Here is a 23,131-nt window from a genome sequence, read left to right as displayed (position 1 = left end):
ATGATTTCACTGGAGAAAGAAGGATGGTGGCGGGCAGAGGTGGAAGACGCTCCTCCACAACTGAGGCAAGGGCATTTGGGTCAAACCAAATAAGAAAAACAACGGAAAACATTTGCAAATAACCAAAGTTGGTTGAAATGGCAGTGTGGCAAGATGGGGTCGTTTGAAAATAGCATTACAACGAAGCCACATTTGGCGATGGCATTCTGACGAAACCCTAACCCGAAGATGGCTAAATATCAATTTTCTCGATGCCGTCGCGTGTCCACGGTCGGCTACGGGTTCACATCCTCCACTAATTAGAGGGGTGATGAATGACAGAGGCGTGTATAGTAAAATGTAAAATGTGAGGAGCGTGTACAGCGCTACAGGGAAATTATTGTAGAAACATACAATATAAAAAAAAGACACGTCAGTGCCTCTTTATTAATACCGGTTTGACAAAACCTGGCACTGTTAGATGGTTTTGAACCAAAAACAAGTTCATGATAAAAACATGCTTCACCTGGCATTGATAATCATTCAATATTGATTGTTCGACGACACATCAGCATCGGGTCTTGGTTATTAACCAGCACATAAGAATAACACATCAGTGTTGAATCTTACATTTATAGTGAGATGAATGGACTTTTGGCAGGAAAGTATATCAGCGTCGGGTCTTTAGAATACAGACCCGACACTTTTGCCAATGACATAAGTGCCGGGTATTCTAATGACCGGGCACTGATGTCGCTAATCATATTAGTGCTGATTTCGGATATATGAACTTAACCTTTTCGTATGAACTCGGATTACGACAAAGTTTAATGAAAATTGTAGCTCTCGACAACACCTATGATTTTATAGTTGACAACTTATTCATTTGAGCTATTTTAGATACTCAAATTCAAGATTCAAATCTTGCTTATGAAGACTAAGAAGGAAAATATCCATTTACTAAGAAGATTGATGCGTAGGTGAGTTGGTAAGGATAGTTGCATCATGCTTGTGAGGAGGATGATGTCTTGAGTTCAAATATTTACAGTGGCAAAAATTATATTATATATACAACTTGCGAAAATAGATATTAGTGGTTGTGGCTTTGTACATGCATGAGTAAAGATGGTAGGAGTATTCAAAAATATTTTTTTAGCCCAAATTTTGAATTTGGATACGTATTATCACAGATGAACCCATTTCAGTGCTGAGTCTAAACAATACCCGGCACAGATAAGCCCACATCAGTGCCAGGTCTAGAGAATACCAGCACACATGAGTCTATCCAGATTCTATCTAGGTGCTTCTAGGCACTGAACAAAGGGAATCATCAGTGCCGAAAGTTTGGTGTCAGGTATATTCACTTCACTATCAAGCATTTCAAGCCAACTGACATTGTCCAAGTGCAGGAAAAGGCAGTAAGCCCCCATCTTACTCAAGACATTCAATAGATTATCCTTACATCGTCCCAAGACTGCTCATAATAATAACAATGGTGCGCACAAACGACAAAGCAGACATCTCAACACATGTAAACCCCCCATCTAGATGAGGTAGAATGGAAACGGAATCAAATGATCGAACGCGAATCTCGCTAAGTTGTGAGTTCCATGATGGCTGTGACGATGTCGCCATTGGCAGCCTTGAGTGCCTTCACCGCCTTGGACCTCGACACGGTGGCCTGGGTCATCACCAGCTCGATGTCCTTCGGCTCGACACCAGTCTCGTCGACGGCCTCATCATCTTCCTGGGCTGCTGTCGACGCCTCCGGCTTCGAGAGCATGCTGCTCAGATCCGGCGCCTTGAACTGCTCTGCAGCCTGGGTCTGCAGCTGCGAGCTCAGGTCCTCGATCTTGGCCTCGCCAAAAATGACATAGGTGTCGGATGTAGGGCTCTTGAAGACATCCGGTTTGGAGATGACAAAAAGGATCTGAAATGGGGCAAAAGAAATAGCAAACATCAACAGGAATCCAACTAATAGAACTATTTAGATTGGCTAGATAAGAGCAGTCGTAAGCTCACATTCTTGCTCTTCTTGACAGTAACACGGCTCACACCAGTGATAGACTTCATGCCAAGCTTCACCATGGCCTTCCTGCTTTTTTTCTCACTACGACTCTGCTTAGATCTTCCACTTGCATCACCTCCTGGTAAAAAAGAGAGTATTGTGTTTAGAAACAAGTCAGTTCAGGCTCCACTGCAGTTTGAACTAAAAAGCTACAATCGATCATTTGGAAAAAAGCTAAAAAGCATCATCTCCTTTTGAAGAATTACTAAACAGGAAAAATATATTACAGGATGAGGATCAGAATATCAGAACATACATTACAGTATTAGGATTAGAATTACCAAAAAGATCAGCACTTGCAAGACTAAGTTACAATTTGGTAAAAATTCTCCCCGCAATATGGAGTTCACATCTATGTGAACCAAGTAGTGACAATGTTTAGCTGTTCTATGAACAATGTTGTCTTAATAGCAAAATGTGTGCAGTGAGCCTGAAATGAACTTCACAGAGCTGGGATTCAGAATCCAACTAATTAAACAAGAATCGCATACTATGTGTACTATAAATATGCCGCAGCTGAATCATTTCTTAAAATTAACGCTAGCCAAAGACACATTTGAATCGAGTAAAGTTTCACATACCCTCCGCATCATCGTCATCTTTGTCATCCTCGTCGTCATCATCTTCATCGTCATCGTCATCTTCAACAACGACTGGCTCATCTCCCTGAAAGAAATGGAGAAAAAAAATAATTGGTTTCACTCGTACAGCGCACATCACATAATTGGGCCAAATTCTACTTTCTTCCATCGATTAGCTGGGTATAACTCAGACTCTACTTGACCATTGTAAAGAAGAAGAAGAAAAACACAACGCGGCGCGGGAAGCAACGCACAGTAAAGAACACAGAGCGATCCAATCTCACCACGCAAACTCTACGGGATAAATCCACCAGCCTAAACCAACTCTGCAGCAACTGCAGCCGAATCCTATCACCACGCACTCAGATCCTATCAAGCACAGAGAATGAATCTAACAGAAGCAAAGCCTTCACCGCCCAACGCCCCCCGACCAGGCATAGAAACTAGACTTCCGAGCAGCCGACCAAGATCTCTCACCTCGTTGAGCTTCTGCTCCTCGATCTGGGCGCGGAGCTCCTCCTCCTGCTTCTCGATCTCGGCCGCCGTCATGGTTGGGAGGGGAAGAGGAGGTGGAGGAGGTGGCGGCGCAGACGAGCAAGGGAAAAACCCTAGAGCAGCGAATGGAGTTGCCGGCGTCGGCTGGGCAACCTAATTTTTATACCTGAGATGGGTTAATGGGCCTTAGTGTGGCCCGCTAATTTCCAGTCCCATCTGATGCCACTCGACCCATGAAAACCAACCTGGACTAATTAATTAGGCTTAGGTTGGATGGGCTTCATCCACGTAAATGGCGAAAAGGAATAAGTTCACTTGCCGTTCCTCATCTTTATATTGAGTTTAATTACACCCCTAAACCGCAATACCATAAATTTTCACTTCTCATCTTGGAAAAATTGTTCAAGTCAGCTCGATATTATGGAGGGCTGGTTTCATTGATGTGGCATCCTAGTCAGTAAAAATAAAAATAAAATACATGTTGGTACCAAATATGAATGGCCACCTCACCTTCTTCATCTACTTCTCCCCTCTCTTCTCTTCCCCTCGTGTCCTCCACACTAGCAAGCTATGCCTAGATTGCCACTTCGGTGATGCCATCTCTACCATGTCTCTATTTTCTCATAGGCCCTGCTACCCTGACCTTCTCCGTGCACAAGGCACAGCGCATCGGCGTCTTGAGCCAGGAACCGGCATGTGGCGTCCGACGATACGAAGACACCAAGCACGTACACTACCTTCTCGCGTAAAGCCGATAGGGTCTCCCTGGAATCGAGCATTGTGGGCATGGTGCACACAGCTACTGTCGCGGAGGACAGCGAGCCGAAGACTGACATGGAGAGGGGCGACGGCCGTGGCGTGGGCATTTGGCGAAGCGAAATTGAGGGTACATGATGCGATGGCGAGCAAGCGTTGACGAGAGATAGAATAAGGTCGTTGTGCTATAGGGAACTTGGTGGCAATGGCGGCTTGGTGGATTGGGGACGGGAGTGATGGAACTGTTGTGGGTCAAAGAGGTGAGAGCGATGGCAGTGGTGGTGCGACGGCGATGATTGTCCTCCTCTAACCACCGTGGCGTGGACACGTCGTCGATGGAGTCGAGTAGCCATGGTAGAACCGACAGCCACGGGCGTAGCTCACGGTGAAGCACATCGACTACAAGGCGGCGAGGGTGGGCCCCGTCCATGTCAGCATGCGCGTCGTGGTCGGTGAAGCTATCGCTAGGGCTCCGATCGTCACGCTCGACTCGACATGGCAGTTGGGGGTGATGGCCACTGCCACCATGAAACTCTAGAGCCGCCCACATAACCGTCGTCATGTCGTGGAGTTCCGACGCCCACGCCGTGGCCGTTGCCCTTCTCCGAAACACCAATGTCCGTGGCCTCAGCGCCCCCCTCCCGCGTTGGTATCTACTCCAGCAGTCCCTTGCCACCCCGTTGTGTTGCAAGGTGAGGTTTGGTAAAAGGAAACGTAGAGGAAGAAGGAGGTGTGTGGGCCCCACATTTTTTTATTTATGCTGATTAGGATGCCACACTAGTGAATCCAACATCTATACTACCATGGGATCTGACTTGAACGGTTTTGTTAAGATGGAGAGGGGGAGATTTTTGATATTGCGATTTAGTAATATCAATTAAACTCGACATAAAGACGAGGAACAACAAGTGGACTTCCATGGCGAAAACGTTTTATCATCCTAATTACTTGCCTAAGACTTGAACTTTAGGATAGATATTGATGGCCTAAGAAAGTCTCACTAGTTGTGATTAGCCATCAAAAGCAATCACTAGTGGAGCGACATGATCACAAAGATTAACAACCAGATATTATTTAAAAAAAACACGCACACACATCCTAACTAAATCGGCTTCCTTTTAAAAACTCCAACCTATCACAAACAATTTATGAAGCAATTCAAGTCAAAGGTTCAAGAAAATTAGAATATTTAGCTCGTACACACACGTGGATGACATTGTTAACATAGAGACCAACTCAAGTCAAAATCACCACTAGATGTATCAACAAATATTTTTTAAAAAAATTAATTGTCAAGAGGCTCACCATTTTTTTTTGACTTGAAGTATTGCATACACATGTAAAACTAGCATGTTGGGATCTTAGATGCACAAAAATAATACAAGAGTTCATGTAATGATATATGTTGCGTTCCCCGGCATGCAAAGCGAAGCTCGTATTATTGCATGATTAATTAAGTATTAAATATTTTTTAAAAAATGGATTAATATGATTTTTTAAGACAACTTTCATATAGAAAGTTTTGCATAAACCATACTCCCTCCATACTCACAAAGGAAGTCGTTTAGGACAGCGACACGCTCTCCAAAACACAACTTTAACTTCTTGTTTCTATAAAATTATTTATTGAAAAGTGATATATGTATACTTTTATGAAAGTATTTTTTAAGACAAATCTATTCATATAATTTTTATATTTTTAAACTCAACAACTTGAGAGTTATTTGTGATTTATATTCCTAAGGTTTGACTTAAATATATTGTCCTAAATAACTTCCTTTATGAGTACGGAGGGAGTATCATTTAGCAGTTTGAAAAGTGTGCACGCGAAAAACGAGAGAGGTGGGTTGGGAAAATGGGAGGAAGAACACAACCATACTTGTGCTCTAATTAAGCTTAATAATCTTCGTTTAGTTGAAGATAACTCAAATACTTGTAATTTATAACATTTGAATCCAATTGCAAATTCTTGTTGGCATCACCAGATGCATTCATAAAGACAAAAGTAACGTTGATGGAACAACCTAGAGTTTCACATCTAGCGAGTAGCGACCCTTTAGATGTAGAAGGCTAGTGGATCAGTAAATGGTGAAACCTCATATATAACATAGAATAAATTTCCTTTTTATAGTGCATTAGCATATATCTAAGTAGAAGGAAATCATATGCACCATTTTGGTCATTCGAGTCCAGTAAGAAAATTTAAGATACATCATAGAGACTAATTATAGAGATTAAATACCTACTCATACACTTGTCGCTTGTTGGACAAATTAGTCCCTTAAACTATGTTATCATTCAATCCTTTAAGTCCCACTTAAAGGTCTAGATGCACTTTCACTCTTAACCATATTGTCTCCGTTGTTAGCCCCGAGCTCCGCTAGCGGTGCTACAACTCTCCTTGCCGAGCTCCGAAAAGACAACAGAGGGGAGGAGTTTGTTGGGGGCGAAGGGAGGGAGAGCATATGCTGATGGTGGAGGGAGGAAGACCACCAGTAGCTCTGTGTCTCTGACTCGTCGACCTAATTAAGGAAGAGAGGGGAAAGAGATGGAGAGGAAGAAGAGCGTTGTTGGACTAATATGTGGGACCCTCTCTATCCCTATGCTAACTTGGACTCCTTGGACCGGTGGCATCTGACATGGCGTCTAACCGCACCAAACCAATCTAAAACTGCTTAGGGGTAAAGTGTCCGATATTGATAATTTATGAGTGAAAATAATCGGTTTTGAAATAGACAAAAAAAACAAGGGGGAAGCACCGGTGATATGGTGGAGTCATGCAAATGGTTCAAATCCAGATACCCACGAATATTACTCACATGAAGATGGAATTTCAAATAGTAATTTAGTGAGATGAGGGATTTGCCGCTGCTTTCCGTCTCTTAGACCACGTGTTAGAGGGCGGCACATTCGTAGAATGTGTGTGTGGTGTTGCGTTAGGGCTGTCAATGAGCCGAGCTCGAGCGAGCTCGCCTGCATAGGCTCGAGCTCGATACAAGCTCGAGCCGAGCCTATAAAATATTCAAGCTTTCAAACAGGCTCGGTTCGAGCTCGACTACCGAGCTTGATTTTTAATTAGAACAATGTATATTTCAAGAATAATCTTTTAAAAAATAATTAATTTCCGGTTCTTCATATTAATAGAAGAGGAAAAAGAATAAAATAAATATATGATGACAATACAAGGCATACAACTGACATATTTGATCTCCTAATTTATTAAATAACAACAAAAAAGTCATATATTATTAGGCTCGTTAGAAGCTCGAGCTCGGCTTGACAAAGTTCGCGAGCTTTGGAACAGGCTCGGGCTCGGCTCGTTTGAAGCTCGAGCCGAGCTCGAATCGAGCCTAGGACAAGTCGAGCTCGAGCAGCTCGCGAGCCTCGAGCTTTTTTGACAGCCCTATGTTGCGTGTGTAGTGTTGTGTGCTAGATGTGTAATCAAAAAAGAAGAAATAGATTAAAACAAGAGTTGGGGAGACTATGTATAAAAAATGACCGTTCTTGAGGCTAGTGACAAAGAAAACCCCCGCATTTCTTTGTTAACTTGGGGTAAGTTTGGTAATGGAAGTTGGGAACTCTCTTCAAACAAAAAAAATGGAACGATCTATTATCATGTGATTAATTTAAGTATTAACTATTCTTTTAAAAAATAAATCAATATAATTTTAAAGCAACTTTCATGTAATTACTATTTTCTTTACAATTACACACTATTTAGCAAGGAAATGTGTGCCTGAAAAAGGAAAGCAAGAAAAGAACTCAGGTCCTTTTTAGATCCCACGCAAAGACTTTTCACCGTGTTACATCGAATGTTTGGACACATACATAAAATATTAAAGATAGACTGGAAAAAACTAATTACACAGATTATGTGTAAATTGCGAGACAAATTTTTTAAGTCTAATTGCTTCATGATTTGACAATATGGTGCTACAGTAAACATTTGCTAATAACAGATTAATTAGGCTTAATAAATTCGTCTCGCAGTTTACATGCAAAATCTTTAATTTATTTTTTCATTAAACTATATTTAATAATTCAAAAAATGTGTTTGCATGACACGGCAAAACTTTTAACCCATGCATTATAAACACACACCTCAGCCTTTGGATGAGAACCCCGTTCCGTTTTCCTCCGGCACGCGCACGGCCCCACCATTACACCACAGCTGTCAGCCAGTCACCACCACCCCGTGCGCCGCTGCTGCTGCTGCGCGGCGCGGTTTAACTCCACCTCCATTTATTTCCTCTCTCTCTCTACTCTCCTCTCTCCCGCAGCGAAGAAGCGAAGCAACCAAGCAAGCAGCCGCCGCCGCCGACCGAAGCAGCGCGAGCTCCGAGCCACCCCCAAAACCCTAGCCAATGGGGGTGGCCGATGCGTGAGGGCGGCGGGGGGGGGAAGAATGGGGAAGGCGGTGGCGGGCCAGCGGCGGGAGCAGCCGGAGGCAGCAGGCGGCGGAGGAGGAGGAGGCGGAGACGGAGGAGGAGGTGGAGGGTGCCGCGGGGGGGCCGTGCGGCCGCAATGCGTGGCCGCGCTGCTGCTGGGCGCGGCCATGGCGCTCTCCGCGCTGTTCCTGCTCAAGCCCTTCGCCGCCCACCGCGCCCGCGCGGGGGCGCCGCCGCCGCCGGGGCCTCCCGGCGACGCGTTCGCGGGTGAGCTAGCCTCGCCGAGATCTCGGTCTCGACGGCCTCTTGCTTTGGTTTTCTTTTCTGCAAATAAATTATAATACATAAATAAACAGTTCGGTTTCGTCGTACGGACGCTATGAGTATTAGATAGTGATTTTGGGAGTAGTTCGTTTACATTTGAGCCTATTTCGTTTGCACGAATTTGCGTGGCGCGTACGATCTGTAGCAAATGTTGCGCCTTATAGTGGAAACCGGAATCGAATTCGATGTATAGTGTCAATCATAGAGCAAGTTGGGCATTTCCTTACGCTTGATAACCTTCTTTTCTTTTTCAACCATATGCTGTTTGCCTGGCAACTTTGGAGACATATGGACGGTTTGGGCCGCATAGTGTCATAGTCACATGTTTGTGCTGTTTATCAATGTGTCATGTTAGCCTTTCTGAGGAAGTTGCCTCGTAGATTTTTCCAACCCCACTTTTTTTTTTTTTTGGTAAGTGGACTTGTAGATTCTTGCTACAGAACAGGATAGGAAATGCTGGGCCAACCTTTCTTTGTGCCAATTGTGGAAAATGTTATATTCCTGAATGGCTTGTTGAGTTGCCATACCTAGTTCAGCTAGTATGCTCTCGTGCGTGTGGTGCTGGGTGGGTGATCTTACATGGATGATAGATTGCCTATTTGTGCAGCATATTCCATTGCTAGCCTTGGTGGTTCTCTAGTCATGGACTTTAATTTGTGTGTGCTGTTGGTGTTGATTTATAGACTTTTCTGTTTCCTGAAGTGCTCAATTTGTTAATAAATTGTACGTTCAACTATTCATGTTCAACTATGGAGTATCAAGCTTTGTTTTATTCCATTTCCATTGGAATATGACAATGATAAAATGCAAAAAAGAAAAACTGAAAAAAAAAAAAGGTGTCATCTTGTCAGATACTCAAATGATGATGTATTGATGCCAGATGCTCTCAACATAGTGAATTTTTCCATAAAAGAAAATGCATTTTTGCAATAGGTGACATTAAATAACATGACAAAAAATATCACGCAAGAAATAAGGTGGATTGATAACCTAGAAGACCCTGACAAAAGTTGCCGCATAAAAAGGTAATGAATAATGAGTTATCAAATGGTGATGTTAAATGGTCTTGAGAGAAACTGCCGTGTAGACACAATATTGCTTTATTAAAACGTGATGCTAGAAGACCCCAACAATAATCTTTAGGATAGATGAGGTTTTGGTTTATTCGAAGGAGCCAACAAAACTTGCCGCAATAGAGAAGCGATCAATTTATTGAGTGCTGAAGTTAGAAAATCACAACAAAAATTTGCTGCAGTAGAAAGAGGTACCCGATCAAATTATAAAATAGTCATGTTAGAAGATGTCGACAAGAAAAGCTTTCAAAAGAGAAAACATACTTTAAATGATGATAATTATGCAACTCATGCATACAGCTTTGCGAGTGCAAGATAAACTGCACCATGCAAAAAAAAGGTGAGTTGGATCTGGCAGGGCATGTGGGAATAAAGCAGGAAGTGAGATGAAATATTCAGGAATGATAATGTTGAATGTAAAATATCATCTGGACGTAAATGTCCCTGCTGAATAGTTGATATGCAAACAATTTGCATAGTCTCTGTTGCATATAGGATGGTGTTCATGCATTTGACTTGATCAGGAGACCACATTTTGAATTATAAGTATGATCAACAATTTTGAACACCCATGTCCTTTCAATGAGGTAGTACTTAGGTCTTCCACTTTTACAGTTAGCTTATGAATTAGTTCTTCAAATATTTATTTCAGTAGTTTACTTGTGAAATATACTTTTCCAACTACTCCTTTTTTCTGCTTTTAGCATGAGCCCTCTAAATTTGCAGCAAGATAACAGAATACAGCCATTAAAATCAGATCAATATTTCATATGCTATGAGAACTCACTCTGATCTAAATAGCATTATCTATGTGTTTTCAGTTGGAAATTTTAGATGGAAATTTTCACTGCAGTACTCTTACTGGTTCTTTTAACAGCTGACATAGTGGCGAGCTTTATGCTACAGAAGACAGTTTCTGAGTTGAGTGGAAGTACTTCTAAGCTTGAATTTGACATCTACGGGGAAATTGGCATTCCTAACTCTACTGTAAGACAGAGATTCTGCACCTTATTCACATGTTTCTTGTCATGTACAGTTTGTCCTATGTTGTATCAGACTGATTTGTAAATGACCATGCAGGTGGCTGTAAATTTCCTACAACCAATAGGTGCACCAAACTGGACAAATGTCATTTTCAGCATTGTGCCTTATCCAAAATACTCAAGTATATCTTCCATGTACTTGAGCATTCTTAGGGCTTCTTTTATGTCCCTGACTGTAGAGCAGTCAACACTCCACTTGACAGAGTCTCTGTTTGGGGACACATCGTTATTCGAGGTTCTTAAGTTCCCTGGTGGAATAACCATTATCCCTCCACAAGCTGCTTTTCTTCTGCAGAAGCCTTACGCATCCTTCAACTTCACTCTGAACTTCCCAATCTATAAAGTGCAAGGTAGAATGAATGAGTTGAAAGACCAAATGAAGGCAGGACTACAGCTCGATCCCTATGAGGTTGGTAAGAATCAGTTTAATTTCAATTTCTTAACACTATAACAATCATTCTATGATGTTAATATGTTATAATTTAGTTTTATACACTTGTTGCCAACTTGCAACAAAATTGTTGTGTACTAGAAATATTTGGATGCCTGTTTCTTGTTACTTCCCTGGTCAGGAATATATAGTGCTAAGATATAAGCAAACTGTTTTTTTTTTGTCTTTTTATCACTGGTATATTGAACCTATTTAGGTCTGTGAAAATGACATATTCCCATATCATAATAATATTACAATTTTTTTTGTGACATAGGTGGATGTTGCAGACAGCGTGCATACCAAAATGCCACAGGTTTTTTTTTCCATATAAATATCATCTCTTTCATAAGCCAGTTCCCCTACTCTGCCAAACACCGATACCCCTCCATGAGCTTCAGCATGTTATTGATTGATTCCATGATGAATACTGTTTTGCCTATTCAGCTCTCTAAAAAGTCCATTTTTTTGTTCCATGGTGATGAGGAGCTAAAAGATTGAGTACATTAAAATACCAGTTTCAAGAAAAAAAAAAGGGTAGCTTACAACATATATTGTTGTCTTTGCATACTTTATTGAAGCTAAAACATTTGAGAATGGAAAACAAACAGATAGCTCTACTACATAATACATATTCCCTGTGATACAAGTGGTCTATCACAAAAGTAATTAAAATGTCACAAGTTATGCGTGATTTTCTTCGTGTTATTATTTATTCCACACTTGCCCTAGGAGTCTTAAGACCCTTGATGCTTATTTTGTTGTATGTTAGAATATCTATGGTGGGAGTCAATAATTACTAGTCTACTGGGTCACAGAAACTGGTGCACGCCATTGGATCTCTTTTTTTGTCTATTGAATTTAATTTCAACTCTTGTACTTTGCAGAACCTCTACATCAAACTAACAAATTCAGAAGGTTCAACGGTGAGACCACCAACAATTGTTCAGGCCTCCATTGTTCTTGAAGTTGGTAATCACCAGCCCTCCCTTCCAAGGATGAAGCAGTTGGCTAAAACAATTGCTAATTCATCTTCAGGAAACTTGGGCCTGAACCACACGGTGTTTGGCAAAGTAAAGCAGATAAGCCTCTCATCTTATCTTAGACATTCTCTGCACAGTGGAAGTGACTCTGATGCACCTAGTCCAGCACCCTTGCCTCAACAAGGCCATCACAATCATCATCAACATCACCATCACCACCACCACCACCATCACCACCACCATAGTCATGAAGAAAAAAGGCATTTGTGTCCGTCTCCTGCACCTGTACATTCTCCTGTTGAACAACCCAAATATAGATCTCCACCGTCTAGTTTTTCACATCCATACACCAATAAGCCAAAGAATAGAACTCCTGTAGCACCAGCAGCTGAGCCAGTACCTAGTAAACACAATAATCACTTTGATTCACCTGCCAACATGCCTCGTGCTGTGTCACCATCACCTATCAGTCCATCAACTTCTGTTCATCACTCTCCGAATAACCCAAATAGGCACCATAGCCCCTCTGATCCATCTCCAGTACTTGCTCATGCACATAGTACTGCCCAAACGCCAGCTGTGGCCCCTGCTCCTCACTCATGTGAGTACTGTTCTTTCCACGGTTCCATACTGCCAGATTCATTATTTTTTAGCAATATTGTACTTGATAAATTGATATCAAGGATTTTGCAATTTTATGCTTTTCAAACTCAAAAAGGGGTGGTAGTAATAATATAAGGCTTGGGACTTGTTATAGGTCGATAGTTTTTAAATTTGTAGGTCTATTATATGCAACTTCTAAAAAGACGCGAATATTAGGGAATGACCTAATATCAAATAATTACTTTTCAAACTCAAAAGACGTGAATATTAGGGAACGACCTAATATCAAATAATTACTTTTCAAACTCAAAAGGGGGTGGTAGTATTATATAAGGCTTGGGACTTGTTATAGGTAGATAGTTTTTAAATTTGTAGGTCTATTATATGCAACTTCTAAAAAGACGCGAATATTAGGGAATGACCTAATATCAAATAATTAGAAGGGGTGTGGCTTCGAACCCAGGTCGTCTAGCCCACCGCTAGAAGACCCCTGGGCGTTTCTCTTATATGCAACTTCTCATCAATCAAATTCTGGTTTATTGCTTTCTGAAACTTTATACCTGTTCAACCACCTCTAGATGTCGCATATATTGAATGTCACTAAAATAACGTCATGCGTTTATGTCAAACTTAGTTACAACTTAGTGAATTGTTCATGTCTGTTACTGTCTTCATACTTGAATAACCCTCTCTCTTTCAACTTATCTGAAGTAGTTCTATTGCAGCATATGCCACGCGGCAGCATTCGTGTCAATGGGCTCTTGCATTCCTGTTGTGCATGCTAATGGGTCTACCATAAGGAGGGCAGACTATCTAAACAGAATATATACTCCAAAAATAAGCAGCCTCACCGATCACCGGCCGTCTTCAGAAGATAACTGAAGTTGCTCATGCGCGAAATTGCGCATCCAGGTCAGGTGGGTGGTGTATATTGTGTTAGAAACATGTAAATATGGGCGGGGCAAATGCAAAAACAAGCATACCTGTGTGTAGTGGTCAAAGCCAAGGAGGTGGCAGGCCCCTTCTGTTGTTGCACAGGTGAAGCTCTGTCCTGCGTTTGCAGTGTAATAGTGCTGAAAAATGATGGTGGAATCCAATATTAGATGCTTATACCGTTTTACATGGGAGCATATGGCAGTTTCTTTCAGTTCTCGATGGATCAAATTCTGGAATTTTTTGATGTTTTACCACTCTAAATATGTTGTCACTACGTGACAGTGACATGGGCTAAGATGGCGAATAAACGAAACCCATTTTGTGGAGTGGAAAAAATACCAAATCTCGAAACTCTTCGGTGATCCATACACGTTTGATAATTCTCAATTCTGGCAGTTTACCGTCTTCTCCTGCGAGTTTCTGGCAGCAGTCTTCTGAGTAAATTTTGTACCCTGTGCGAAACGCTCTGTATCCGAATTAACATGCTAGGTATGTTTACCTGGCCTAGAGAAAACGTATTTACTGAATTAGATCGTCCTGTTCCCAAGCAGCAACAAATCCTGGTGCAAGGTAACTACCAGATTAGTTCAACAATCAAACATAAAGGCACCGTTTCCTTTTGTGATTTTTATGATGTCTTTCATAGTAAATCATTAATAGATCTCTTTGATAGATCATAGCAATCAACTAGATTGAATGTGTGCCATATCATAGTAATTCCAAATTTCTTGTATGCTCATCCAACCAGTCATTGTCATTTACTCTCTCCGTCCCATAAAAAACCAATCTAATATAAAGGATTTTGAGTTTTTGGTTGCATTGTTTGACCACTCGTCTTATTCAAAAAATTTGTGCAAATATTAAAAAGGAAAAGTTGTGCTTAAAATATTTTAGATAATAAAGTAAGTCATAATTCTAAATTTTTTTAAATAAGACGAGTGATCAAACAGCAAAAGCAAAAACTCAAAATCCCTTATATTATGGGATAAAGGGAGTAGATCTCTTTCATAGATCATAGCAATGAACTAGATTGAATGTGTGCCATATCATAGCAACCCAAATTTCTTGTATGCTCATCCAACCAGTCATTGCCATTTACGTACTAAGCAACAGGCAAAAAAAAAAAAAGAAAAAAAAAAGAAAAAAAGAAGGCATAAGAATGCTGGAGTGTGCCAGGTTTACAACATGAGATGATATGCTCTCCGAATGATTCGTGAGTGGTGAAAAAGAAAGAAACAATTGAATGAATTAATATCTGATGATGTACAATGGATCTGATGGTACAGATTCTACAACTATGCTGCAACAAATTACACAATGTAACAAATTTTCAAGAATGTGAATTGAACAAAGATACACAAGCCGCCACCTTACAACACATGGTGGAAGCCAGAGGTAACAACTGTAACGATCAATTTGTGTGACACATATGTACCAATTTTCCTGATCGTGTGGGCATACAAAAGGTCGCTGTCAATAAGTTTTACTGTGCTTGCTGTTGTCTCTCTTGAGTTGTACTTTCAGTTTTTTACCACCTAATTGGTATCCGTTCATCATACTAATGGCTGTCTGTGCAGAAGCAGGAGAATCATAGCTTATAAAACCTGCACCCAATCAGGAACCAGTTAACAAAGCATGATAATACAATCAATGGTTAGCAGTTAGGACAAGTTAATTACCGAAGCATTTACTAAGACCAGTTGCTTTGTCTACAAAAACTTTAGCACTCAGTACTCTACCAAAACCCTGAAAGGCACCGGCAAGATCTTGGTCGCCAAATTCTTGAGGGATGTGGTAGATAAATAAATTGGCTCCAGGAGGACCTGTACACATGAAAAAAAATCATCTATAAAATGAATTTGAGATCTAACAGGTAATAAACTAATTTTCAGGAGTGTAATAGAGACAAACCCTCTATCTGAGGACCGGGGTTGCTGCTAGTACTTGAAGAAGTGGGAGAACTAGCATTCGCATTTGGAACTTTCATTGAATTGTGAGAATTCACAAAAGGACGACTATTGATAGCATTACCAGGATATGATCCCGGATACTGCATACTAGGCACAGGCGAATAAGGACTGCCTAACTGCATTGAGTTAAACGATCTAGGAGCAGAATTAGGTGAAAGTTCAGAATTGACTCCACGAATAGAGCTTCCTTGATTAACAGACTGAACCATATTCGGGAAGGCAGCTTGATTTTGCATAGGAGATAAAGGGTACTGCATTAGTCCATAGGTTCCTTGTGGCTGCACAGATCAACAGAAATATAGTTACATCCCACAATTCAAGCCAGATCATACTCAGGTGCAGAGTATACAAAGCTAAGTTGTCTACACACTGTGTTTCAACCTAGTTCTAAGGAAGGTGCAAACTGTAGCAGTTTAAAAGAATGCACTTTAATGTTAAGCATAATAGTGAAGTTAACTGTTTAGCTATTTGCAATAATAACTGTTCAATAATAAGCAAAGATACAGCCAGAGGACAACATGAGGAACGACAGATGAACAGCTATAGGTTTTCAGAGAGCATGCGCTTGGCAATGATTTTTGGTTTTTTAGAAGACTGAAAAGCAAGTTAGGAATAGGATTACTTGTATTCTAGGAATAATTATGTGGTTGTGTGATGTTCTAAAATCTCAAGACTTTTTAAGTCATAATTTACCTGGTAGCCATAACCATTATACTGTGGTACATATCCCATCTGCATAGCTCCAAATAATGAAGACTGTTGCATTGCATTTGGATTTGACATATTAGATGGGTGAAATTGAGCCTTTTGTGCTTTTCGAGCTTGTCTTTCCTTCTCAGTGTCAGCCCATTTAACAACCAAAGGTACACTTGAACCCTACAAAAGATCAGGGCACATCAAGATCTATGTAATCAACTGTGAAAATTCAAACATAAAGGAAACAGCTAATATATTAATACAACTTAAGGAGCTGGCTACATTTATATATTAAACATACTATCTTTCTGTATACATATGCTACTACTAATTTCCATTGAATTTAAATTTGAAAATTCTCAAGGGTTTTGTTAAGTAGTTTGGAGCTTTTGATTCTGTAAATATTCTAAGATATTATTGGAACACTAAAAAACAAATTTTGGATATTACAGATTGCCTTTTAGGAACAGTCATTGGACCAGAATTGCTTTAAAAGCTGTGACGGTGACAATATGCACATTGATTGACCTATTTACAACATATTACTGCGTCCAGTTTTGCGAGGCTAAAATTGTATACTGTCTACCACTGTTGTTGCTTATACATATTCAAGTGTGAGTGTGCAACAAACAAATCCATCACATTTGAGCTTAACTTATATCTGCACTCATCTATTGTTAATTTGATCTGGATGGACTGTTTCATGCTACAGTCATGTAGCTATTACTTGTTACAATCACAGAATGAGACAGTGAATGAAATTATTTTGTTCAGCTATGTTGGAACAGTATTTGAATCAGGATACAGTACTATTCTTGGCTTTGAGACTGAGCTAGTACAATAGATGCCTAAGTTGCTATCGTTTGCAGGAGAGATCTATAAACACAAATCAGCAAAAAAAATATTGTATCATCCTTCAATTTCCACAAACCTCTATTTTGTGTTTCCCATTTAGAGCTTCGATAGCTGCCAGCGCTTGCTCTTTTGTTTCATACTTCAAAAAGGCACAGCCGGCTGCAAGATCCATAGTTGGAGTAAGCTAAAGGTTCTGAGAAAGTTTAGGGTTCTATATGACAAGTGTTTTCCATCTGAATCAAGAGGGGGAAAAGGTAAAGAGATTTTCACCTTTGCTTGTCTGTTGTGAACCTCTCAAAATTTGCAAATCCTTGATGTTCCCATATTGCGAAAATAAATCAGTCATTTCAGCATCTGTTACATTTTTTGGAAGCATTCCAATGAAAAGTTTGTGCTCTGGAAGCAACAGCGTCAACATGAAAACATAGATACATTAGCAAAATTTAACAATTATTCTGAGGATATACAAATGAATTATGGAAGAAATAATTTTAGAGAGCCTCATACCCAGTCTTTCCAACTCTCCATCAGCATATTTCACTTGCAATGGACTTGAAGCCTGGTTTCAGAGAAAAAAAGGAATTGCTGTCAAGGAGGTCGCAAGAGAAGTAATGTCGGTTTTACAGAACTGAAATCACAACAACAGGCTTTACTCCCAAGCAAGTTTGGTAGGCTACGGAACTTAAATAACTGCCATGAAAAATAAAAAAAAATGTAACAATACTCAGAGATCACTAAAATTTATGATCGTTGAACTGCCGCTACCAGATAACAGAATTGAAACAATACGAATTTTATCCATCATCAGAAGAATGAGCGCTCACTCTCGGGTAAGGTAGGGCGTGTGTGGTTTTAATTAATCCAGAGATGTATGTGTATCATAACATCAAATTCAGAAACTCCTAGCGCTCATGGCATATTAGAGTTCTAACCATGTTTTGGCTTGTGATGAATCCACAAATACCAATCAGAAATAAATAGACACTAAAATAAGTACATGCTCAAACATCATTAACCAGCTCTAGAAAACACATGCTTGGTAGTCACAAACAACAAATAATATTCATTCATATGAGAGTGCCAGGGGTGAGATACGATCTTTATCTTCTCCCGTCAGTGACCAGAACCAGAGTAGAAGTAAACAAAACTACATGGATAGCAGAAAATATGTGTTTGGATTTCATGGCAAAAATGCATGAATTTTGTTATTAGATGTTTCTTGGCTAAAGAGAGGAGAAAGAGAGACTGTGTCAGCTCTTGAAAGGAAATTTACATGAGAATGTGCCATGTTTGGTTCCCTCCTAAATTTATAGAAATTTACAGTCGTGCGAACTATGAGATTATTTTGGTGCAATCCTATGATCCAAACACCAAGCGTACTTTTTTTTTCTCATTTGGCTTGCAATCCTTTACTTTTCCTACAAAAATCCTTGTTCTAAAGCAGGCCTAAAGTTTCACTTAATCACACTGAACATCTATACTTCCAAAAATATGATGCGCTCCCAGATTATCCACGAGAAACCATATTAAACATTTAGAAGGTTCCACATTGAACAACTACAGACACAAAAAAGAAATCCTTTCACATACCCCTGGAAGGGTGCGCTTGTTGTGATATGCATTCACCGCCTTGTCAGCCTCCTCCCTTGATGGGCAGATCAAAAAGCAGCAGCCTGCAAAAGGTCCAGTGCATCTTAAATCAAGGTCAAAATGATGGACAAGTTGATCAAGAATTAAGAATGTCATCTGGAAAGAAAAGGTAGTAGATACTTTCTTCCTGGAAAAAGATACAGTTTCTAATTTGGCAGGAAATGCCATCAGGAATTTGTACAGAGGGAAATGCTGTTTAGTTACGATATGCATAATGCATGTTGAGTTCTTTGGGAAGAAAGAGGGCAAAGAAAGAAGATGGAATTGTAACAAATGAAATCACTCCTGACAATAACGAAAATCGGCTTAAACCAACAAAATGGAAGAAGATCCAATTCCATGTGACACTGAAAAGAATCAGCATCACAATAAAACAAGGTCTAGTGACTAGTGAACAATGACTCACAACAGGCTGGAAACAGTTATTGTCCCATATTTGACCATTGTGCTGTCCTAACCAGGCAAGTGATTGACATTTACAGCAAAAGAAAGGACAAAATTATCGGAGCAAATTACTATGTAACGGCAAATCATTTTGTAGAACAAATTAAGCTCTTAAATCCAAGAAAACAGAAGAAAACAGCGAACACATGTACAGTTCGACTGGTCCTGAATGCTAACCAAATCATGCACGTAAAAGGAAAAAAGCACATCTTTATTCAGTTAATGGCTAAAACGAATCTGCACTGAGCCCTGTACTCCATTTTCAATTGAAGTCAACCAGATCAAGTTTACACCTAAGAGCATCTAAATTCCAGAAATTGAACACCAAATGCTTACTTCTGCATCTCAAAATCAACACATGCATGGGGAAACACCACAGTTCAAAGCATTGTAACAAACCAAAGGACCAGAAACTACCATCCCAAACCCCAAATAACTCAAAATCTATGCCTTGTTCCACAAGAGCACACAAATCCAACGTATTACACCAGCATTGGACCAAATCCCACTAATTCAACACGAACTCGAGCTCAATCGCCAGTAAACAAGAAATTTCAAGCCAAAACCCAAAGCTCCTAACCAATTACCACAAGATGCAGAACCCAATTAACCGCGCGATGAATCAGACTAGAGCAAACAGCACAAAAAAAAAAAAAACCACACATGCAGCCGCCAATTCAGCTGCTACCCAGACACCGAAATTGGCCATGAACAGCCGAAATTCCCCACCACATTCCGCATAAATCGCCACGAGAAGCAACCAACACCCGGGAAACCTTGTGGCCCCACGGGAGGAAAAGCGAGGAGCTCGAATTCCTTCCCCCCCAAGTCAAACTCGGTGGGAGCCCGCCCGCGAGACGGCGACGGCGACGGCGAGGACCCCGATTCCGACCCCTCGCCGCGCCGGAGACCCAGATCCCGAGCACCAGACCGGAAGAGGAGAGCCGCATTGCGCTGGGAGTGGAGGGTGGGGAAGGGGAAAAAAAAAATTCCCGCGTACGGATCTCGGACCTCGGGACGCCTTGGTGGCCTTGTCGCGGATGAGGGTGACCTCGTCGACGACGGCGACGGCGGCGAACATGGCGGCGAGCTCGTCCTCCGTCATCTGCTTCGGCACCTGCCCCACGAACAGCTTCACGCTCTCCTCCCCCCTCCCGTTCCCCTGCTCCTCCCCTCCCCCCACCCCCGCCGCCGCGGCTGCCGGCGCCGCCGCCTCCTCCTGCTGCTGCTGCTGGTTCTGCTGGTCCCTGTCGCCGCCGCCGTCCTCCGCCATTGGGGTTAGGGTTTGCGGCGGCGGAGGAGGAGGAGGCGTGGGAATTTGGGCTTGGGTTGGGGTGGGGTGGGGTGGGGTGGCGACGCCGCGTGGAGACGGAGAGGAGGGGGAGAGAGGGAAGAGGGGAAGAAGGCGATTGATTAATAATAATAATAATAATAATAATAATAATAATAGCTGTCAAATAAATAAATAAATAAATAAGATATAGTTCTAGTTTCGGTTTGAGATATATAAGGAGTCTTAGAGTTGGATATAATTATTTAGAAAATGAAGAATTTACTGATAGAAGATTGTGATTGGTTGAGAAGAGATGATAGGTGAGAAAATTGATTAGTGTAGTATTATGATTGGTTGAGAAGAAAATATTGTTATAATTTAGAATAAATTTTGAAGATTAAAAGTTGTTATATTTTGAAACGGAGTGTGTAACAAAATAGTGGAAAGAGAAGGAATGGATGGATATATGGGATATGTAATGACGATGATTGTGATGGCAGTGGGGAGTATGAGTAGGAGAGGGAGTTGCCAACTTGGCTTCTGGTGTGTGCTTCTTGTGATTTCTTCCATCCTCTCTCTCCCTCTTTCTTGGCTGCTTTAGCCCCAACGGTTTTCTTGCATCAATCCGTCTATGTTTTCTCTCTCTCTTCTTGTTGTTTGCTTACTGCCACTAGTGGTTTTCTTCTTGTTTCTTTCTCTATTTTCTTCGAGTTCATTGTTCTTTTTTCTGAAAATGATTCTGATGAGTGAGTACTAGGTTGCCTTGGACATGTATGTTTTTAGTGTTATAGGAATTACTGACACAAGAAATACTACTTTTGTCATATATTACAGCTATCTTTAGCATTAAAGACGATAATGTAATTTAGAATACTTTGATTTGGAGTGTACATCACACTGTAAAAAATGTGATTAACTTTTTAACAATGAAATGCAAAAATTTTGGATTTGCTTCAAATAAGTTACAACCAATTATTCCGAAGTCTAGTTAAAAGCTACAATCACATCACAATCCATAATATATCAAATTAATTATTAGTTATGATTGTATCTTCACTGTTTAAACTTATATTGAATTAATTGTATTGGTCCGATGTTGGCAAACTGTAGGATCCATGCCATATTGTTCGCTTGCTTAGCTTGCTGTATTCCCTCCATCCTAAAATATAAGGCTCAATCACTCCTAACATAAAAACCAAGAAAAAATTATCACCTCCTCGATTGTATCACATCCATTCATATCAGCAATGTGATTGAGGATTTAAAATAAACCAAATTAAAGAACCAAGAGGTGATAATTAATATATACTTATATGCACGTCTTATATTATGAGACATAAGAAAAGAAGTAATTGTGTCTAATATGTTGGGATGGAGATAATATAACATAAGTTGCCTAATTATCTTATGTAAGTTTGTCGTTATATTGTTTTATGTAAAAAAAAAATACCATGTAACATTTGCTCCATTATTGTCCTTTAAGGCCATGTGAATAAATGTTCCTAGTCTCTATTTAACCAATCGGACTGATCAATTATGATATTTGGAATCATGATCGAGTCATTTACCTCTTCTCTACTATTATAAAAAATCAAGATGTTTATACCAATACTTGGTACGTCGTCCGTATTTGAGTTAATTTTTAAATTCGTTCGTTTTTAGAAATATATAAGGAGTCGTATAAGAAAATCTTTTTTAAAAAAATCCGCATGCTAACTTGGGACGGGAATCAAACTCCTAATTACTTCAGAATTCTTGCCAGGCCATAAGAGTTTTGAATTAGATATCAACACTATCAAAATAAAAAATCTCATATACTTTTTAGAAAAAAATCTAAACAATAATACGATTAAAATAACATTCACCTATTACAATGCACGGGTATTTTTTTTCTAGTCATGCAAAAAATTGAACTCTGCCAAATGAAATTCATGTGTCCCAAATCCCAATATGCCTGGATTTTTTATTATTTGCCATCCTCTTCAATGGTGTATTCCCAAATGCTACCTTCTTTAACAACTTAAACAACTTAGATTATTTACGATCCGAACACACCAGATTGTTTCTATTTTACTACTTTTACTTATATGGTAGCATTTCAGAAGAAAAAGTTTCTATATTTTTTTTTAAAAAAAACACACTATTTAATCGTTTGGAAAGCATATGTTCAATAAAAACGAGAAAGTTGAAGTTTGGAGTTAAAAAAAAGAACTTAGTAAATAAACAAATAAAATTAAACCTTTTTTCTAACATATCAGCTTCAATTTAGACGAGTCAACCCAAGAAGGTTTGAAAGTGAATCCTATGTTTGCTTCACGGTAACAGTGAAAGTAAGCAAGTAAGTGCCTGTTTAGTTGGCGAAATAAAAATTTTTAGGTGTCACATCGGACGTTTGACCGGATGTGGGAAGGAGTTTTCGGATACGAATAAAAAAACTAATTACATAACTCGCATGAAAACCGCGAGACGGATCTTTTGAGCCTAATTAAGCCGTCGTTAGCACATATAGATTACTATAGCACTTTTATGGTTAATCATGGAATGGAATTGGAAGCCCAAGTAAACGAAATCATGCTATCATCGA

The 23,131-nt window shown here is 40.1% G+C and overlaps 3 protein-coding genes across 6 annotated transcripts; 1 reads left to right on the top strand and 2 right to left on the bottom strand.

Annotated features, from left to right (window-relative positions):
- Positions 1-1,383: 1,383 nt before the first annotated feature.
- On the bottom strand, positions 1,384-3,270 carry LOC127775216 (nascent polypeptide-associated complex subunit alpha-like protein 1). The gene is made up of 4 exons (XM_052301543.1): positions 3,106-3,270; positions 2,629-2,713; positions 2,002-2,126; positions 1,384-1,909 (listed from the first exon to the last, which is right to left on the bottom strand). Exons 1-4 carry the CDS (start codon positions 3,175-3,177, stop codon positions 1,574-1,576), a joined length of 618 nt encoding a protein of 205 aa, XP_052157503.1. The 5' UTR covers positions 3,178-3,270; the 3' UTR covers positions 1,384-1,573.
- A 4,814-nt stretch (positions 3,271-8,084) lies between these two features.
- On the top strand, positions 8,085-14,480 carry LOC127773312 (uncharacterized). Of its 4 annotated transcripts, none has more exons than XM_052299365.1 (6): positions 8,085-8,534; positions 10,542-10,651; positions 10,745-11,116; positions 11,415-11,453; positions 12,025-12,721; positions 13,438-14,480. In XM_052299365.1, the coding sequence occupies exons 1-6, from the start codon at positions 8,285-8,287 to the stop codon at positions 13,506-13,508; spliced, it is 1,539 nt and encodes a 512-aa protein (XP_052155325.1). In that variant the 5' UTR covers positions 8,085-8,284; the 3' UTR covers positions 13,509-14,480. The 4 variants fall into 4 exon arrangements, with proteins under 4 accessions (XP_052155325.1, XP_052155326.1, XP_052155324.1 ...); XM_052299364.1 differs by having other exon boundaries at positions 8,092-8,534; positions 13,449-14,464; XM_052299366.1 differs by lacking the exon at positions 11,415-11,453 and having other exon boundaries at positions 8,090-8,534; positions 13,449-14,469.
- A 400-nt stretch (positions 14,481-14,880) lies between these two features.
- Positions 14,881-20,633, bottom strand: LOC127773314 (RNA-binding protein BRN1-like). Its single transcript, XM_052299368.1, has 9 exons — positions 20,286-20,633; positions 18,771-18,853; positions 17,688-17,739; positions 17,451-17,576; positions 17,257-17,339; positions 16,323-16,505; positions 15,571-15,907; positions 15,339-15,482; positions 14,881-15,263 (listed from the first exon to the last, which is right to left on the bottom strand). Exons 1-9 carry the CDS (start codon positions 20,545-20,547, stop codon positions 15,133-15,135), a joined length of 1,401 nt encoding a protein of 466 aa, XP_052155328.1. The 5' UTR covers positions 20,548-20,633; the 3' UTR covers positions 14,881-15,132.
- Between the last annotated feature and the right edge of the window lie 2,498 nt (positions 20,634-23,131).

Source organism: Oryza glaberrima, chromosome 5 (genome assembly GCF_000147395.1).
Source record: "Oryza glaberrima chromosome 5, OglaRS2, whole genome shotgun sequence".
In the NCBI taxonomy this organism is placed as follows: domain Eukaryota; kingdom Viridiplantae; phylum Streptophyta; class Magnoliopsida; order Poales; family Poaceae; genus Oryza; species Oryza glaberrima.
This window is presented reverse-complemented; position numbering and strand designations above follow the sequence as displayed.

What these genes read in the sequence shown, in the direction of transcription:
- LOC127775216 (XM_052301543.1), bottom strand. Translation starts at nt 3,177, where the DNA reads ATGACGGCGGCCGAGATCGAGAAGCAGGAGGAGGAGCTCCGCGCCCAG. An exon ending in AGGAGCAGAAGCTCAACGAG is followed by an intron (nt 2,714 to 3,105) that starts GTGAGAGATCTT and finishes CATTTCTTTCAG; the next exon opens with GGAGATGAGCCAGTCGTTGT. An exon ending in CTGTCAAGAAGAGCAAGAAT is followed by an intron (nt 1,910 to 2,001) that starts GTGAGCTTACGA and finishes GCCCCATTTCAG; the next exon opens with ATCCTTTTTGTCATCTCCAA.
- LOC127773312 (XM_052299364.1), top strand. Translation starts at nt 8,285, where the DNA reads ATGGGGAAGGCGGTGGCGGGCCAGCGGCGGGAGCAGCCGGAGGCAGCA. An exon ending in TCCCGGCGACGCGTTCGCGG is followed by an intron (nt 8,535 to 10,541) that starts GTGAGCTAGCCT and finishes TTCTTTTAACAG; the next exon opens with CTGACATAGTGGCGAGCTTT. An exon ending in TGCATACCAAAATGCCACAG is followed by an intron (nt 11,454 to 12,024) that starts GTTTTTTTTTCC and finishes TGTACTTTGCAG; the next exon opens with AACCTCTACATCAAACTAAC.
- LOC127773314 (XM_052299368.1), bottom strand. Translation starts at nt 20,547, where the DNA reads ATGGCGGAGGACGGCGGCGGCGACAGGGACCAGCAGAACCAGCAGCAG. An exon ending in TGGAGAGTTGGAAAGACTGG is followed by an intron (nt 17,577 to 17,687) that starts GTATGAGGCTCT and finishes TGTTGCTTCCAG; the next exon opens with AGCACAAACTTTTCATTGGA. An exon ending in CCCCGGTCCTCAGATAGAGG is followed by an intron (nt 15,483 to 15,570) that starts GTTTGTCTCTAT and finishes TCATGTGTACAG; the next exon opens with GTCCTCCTGGAGCCAATTTA.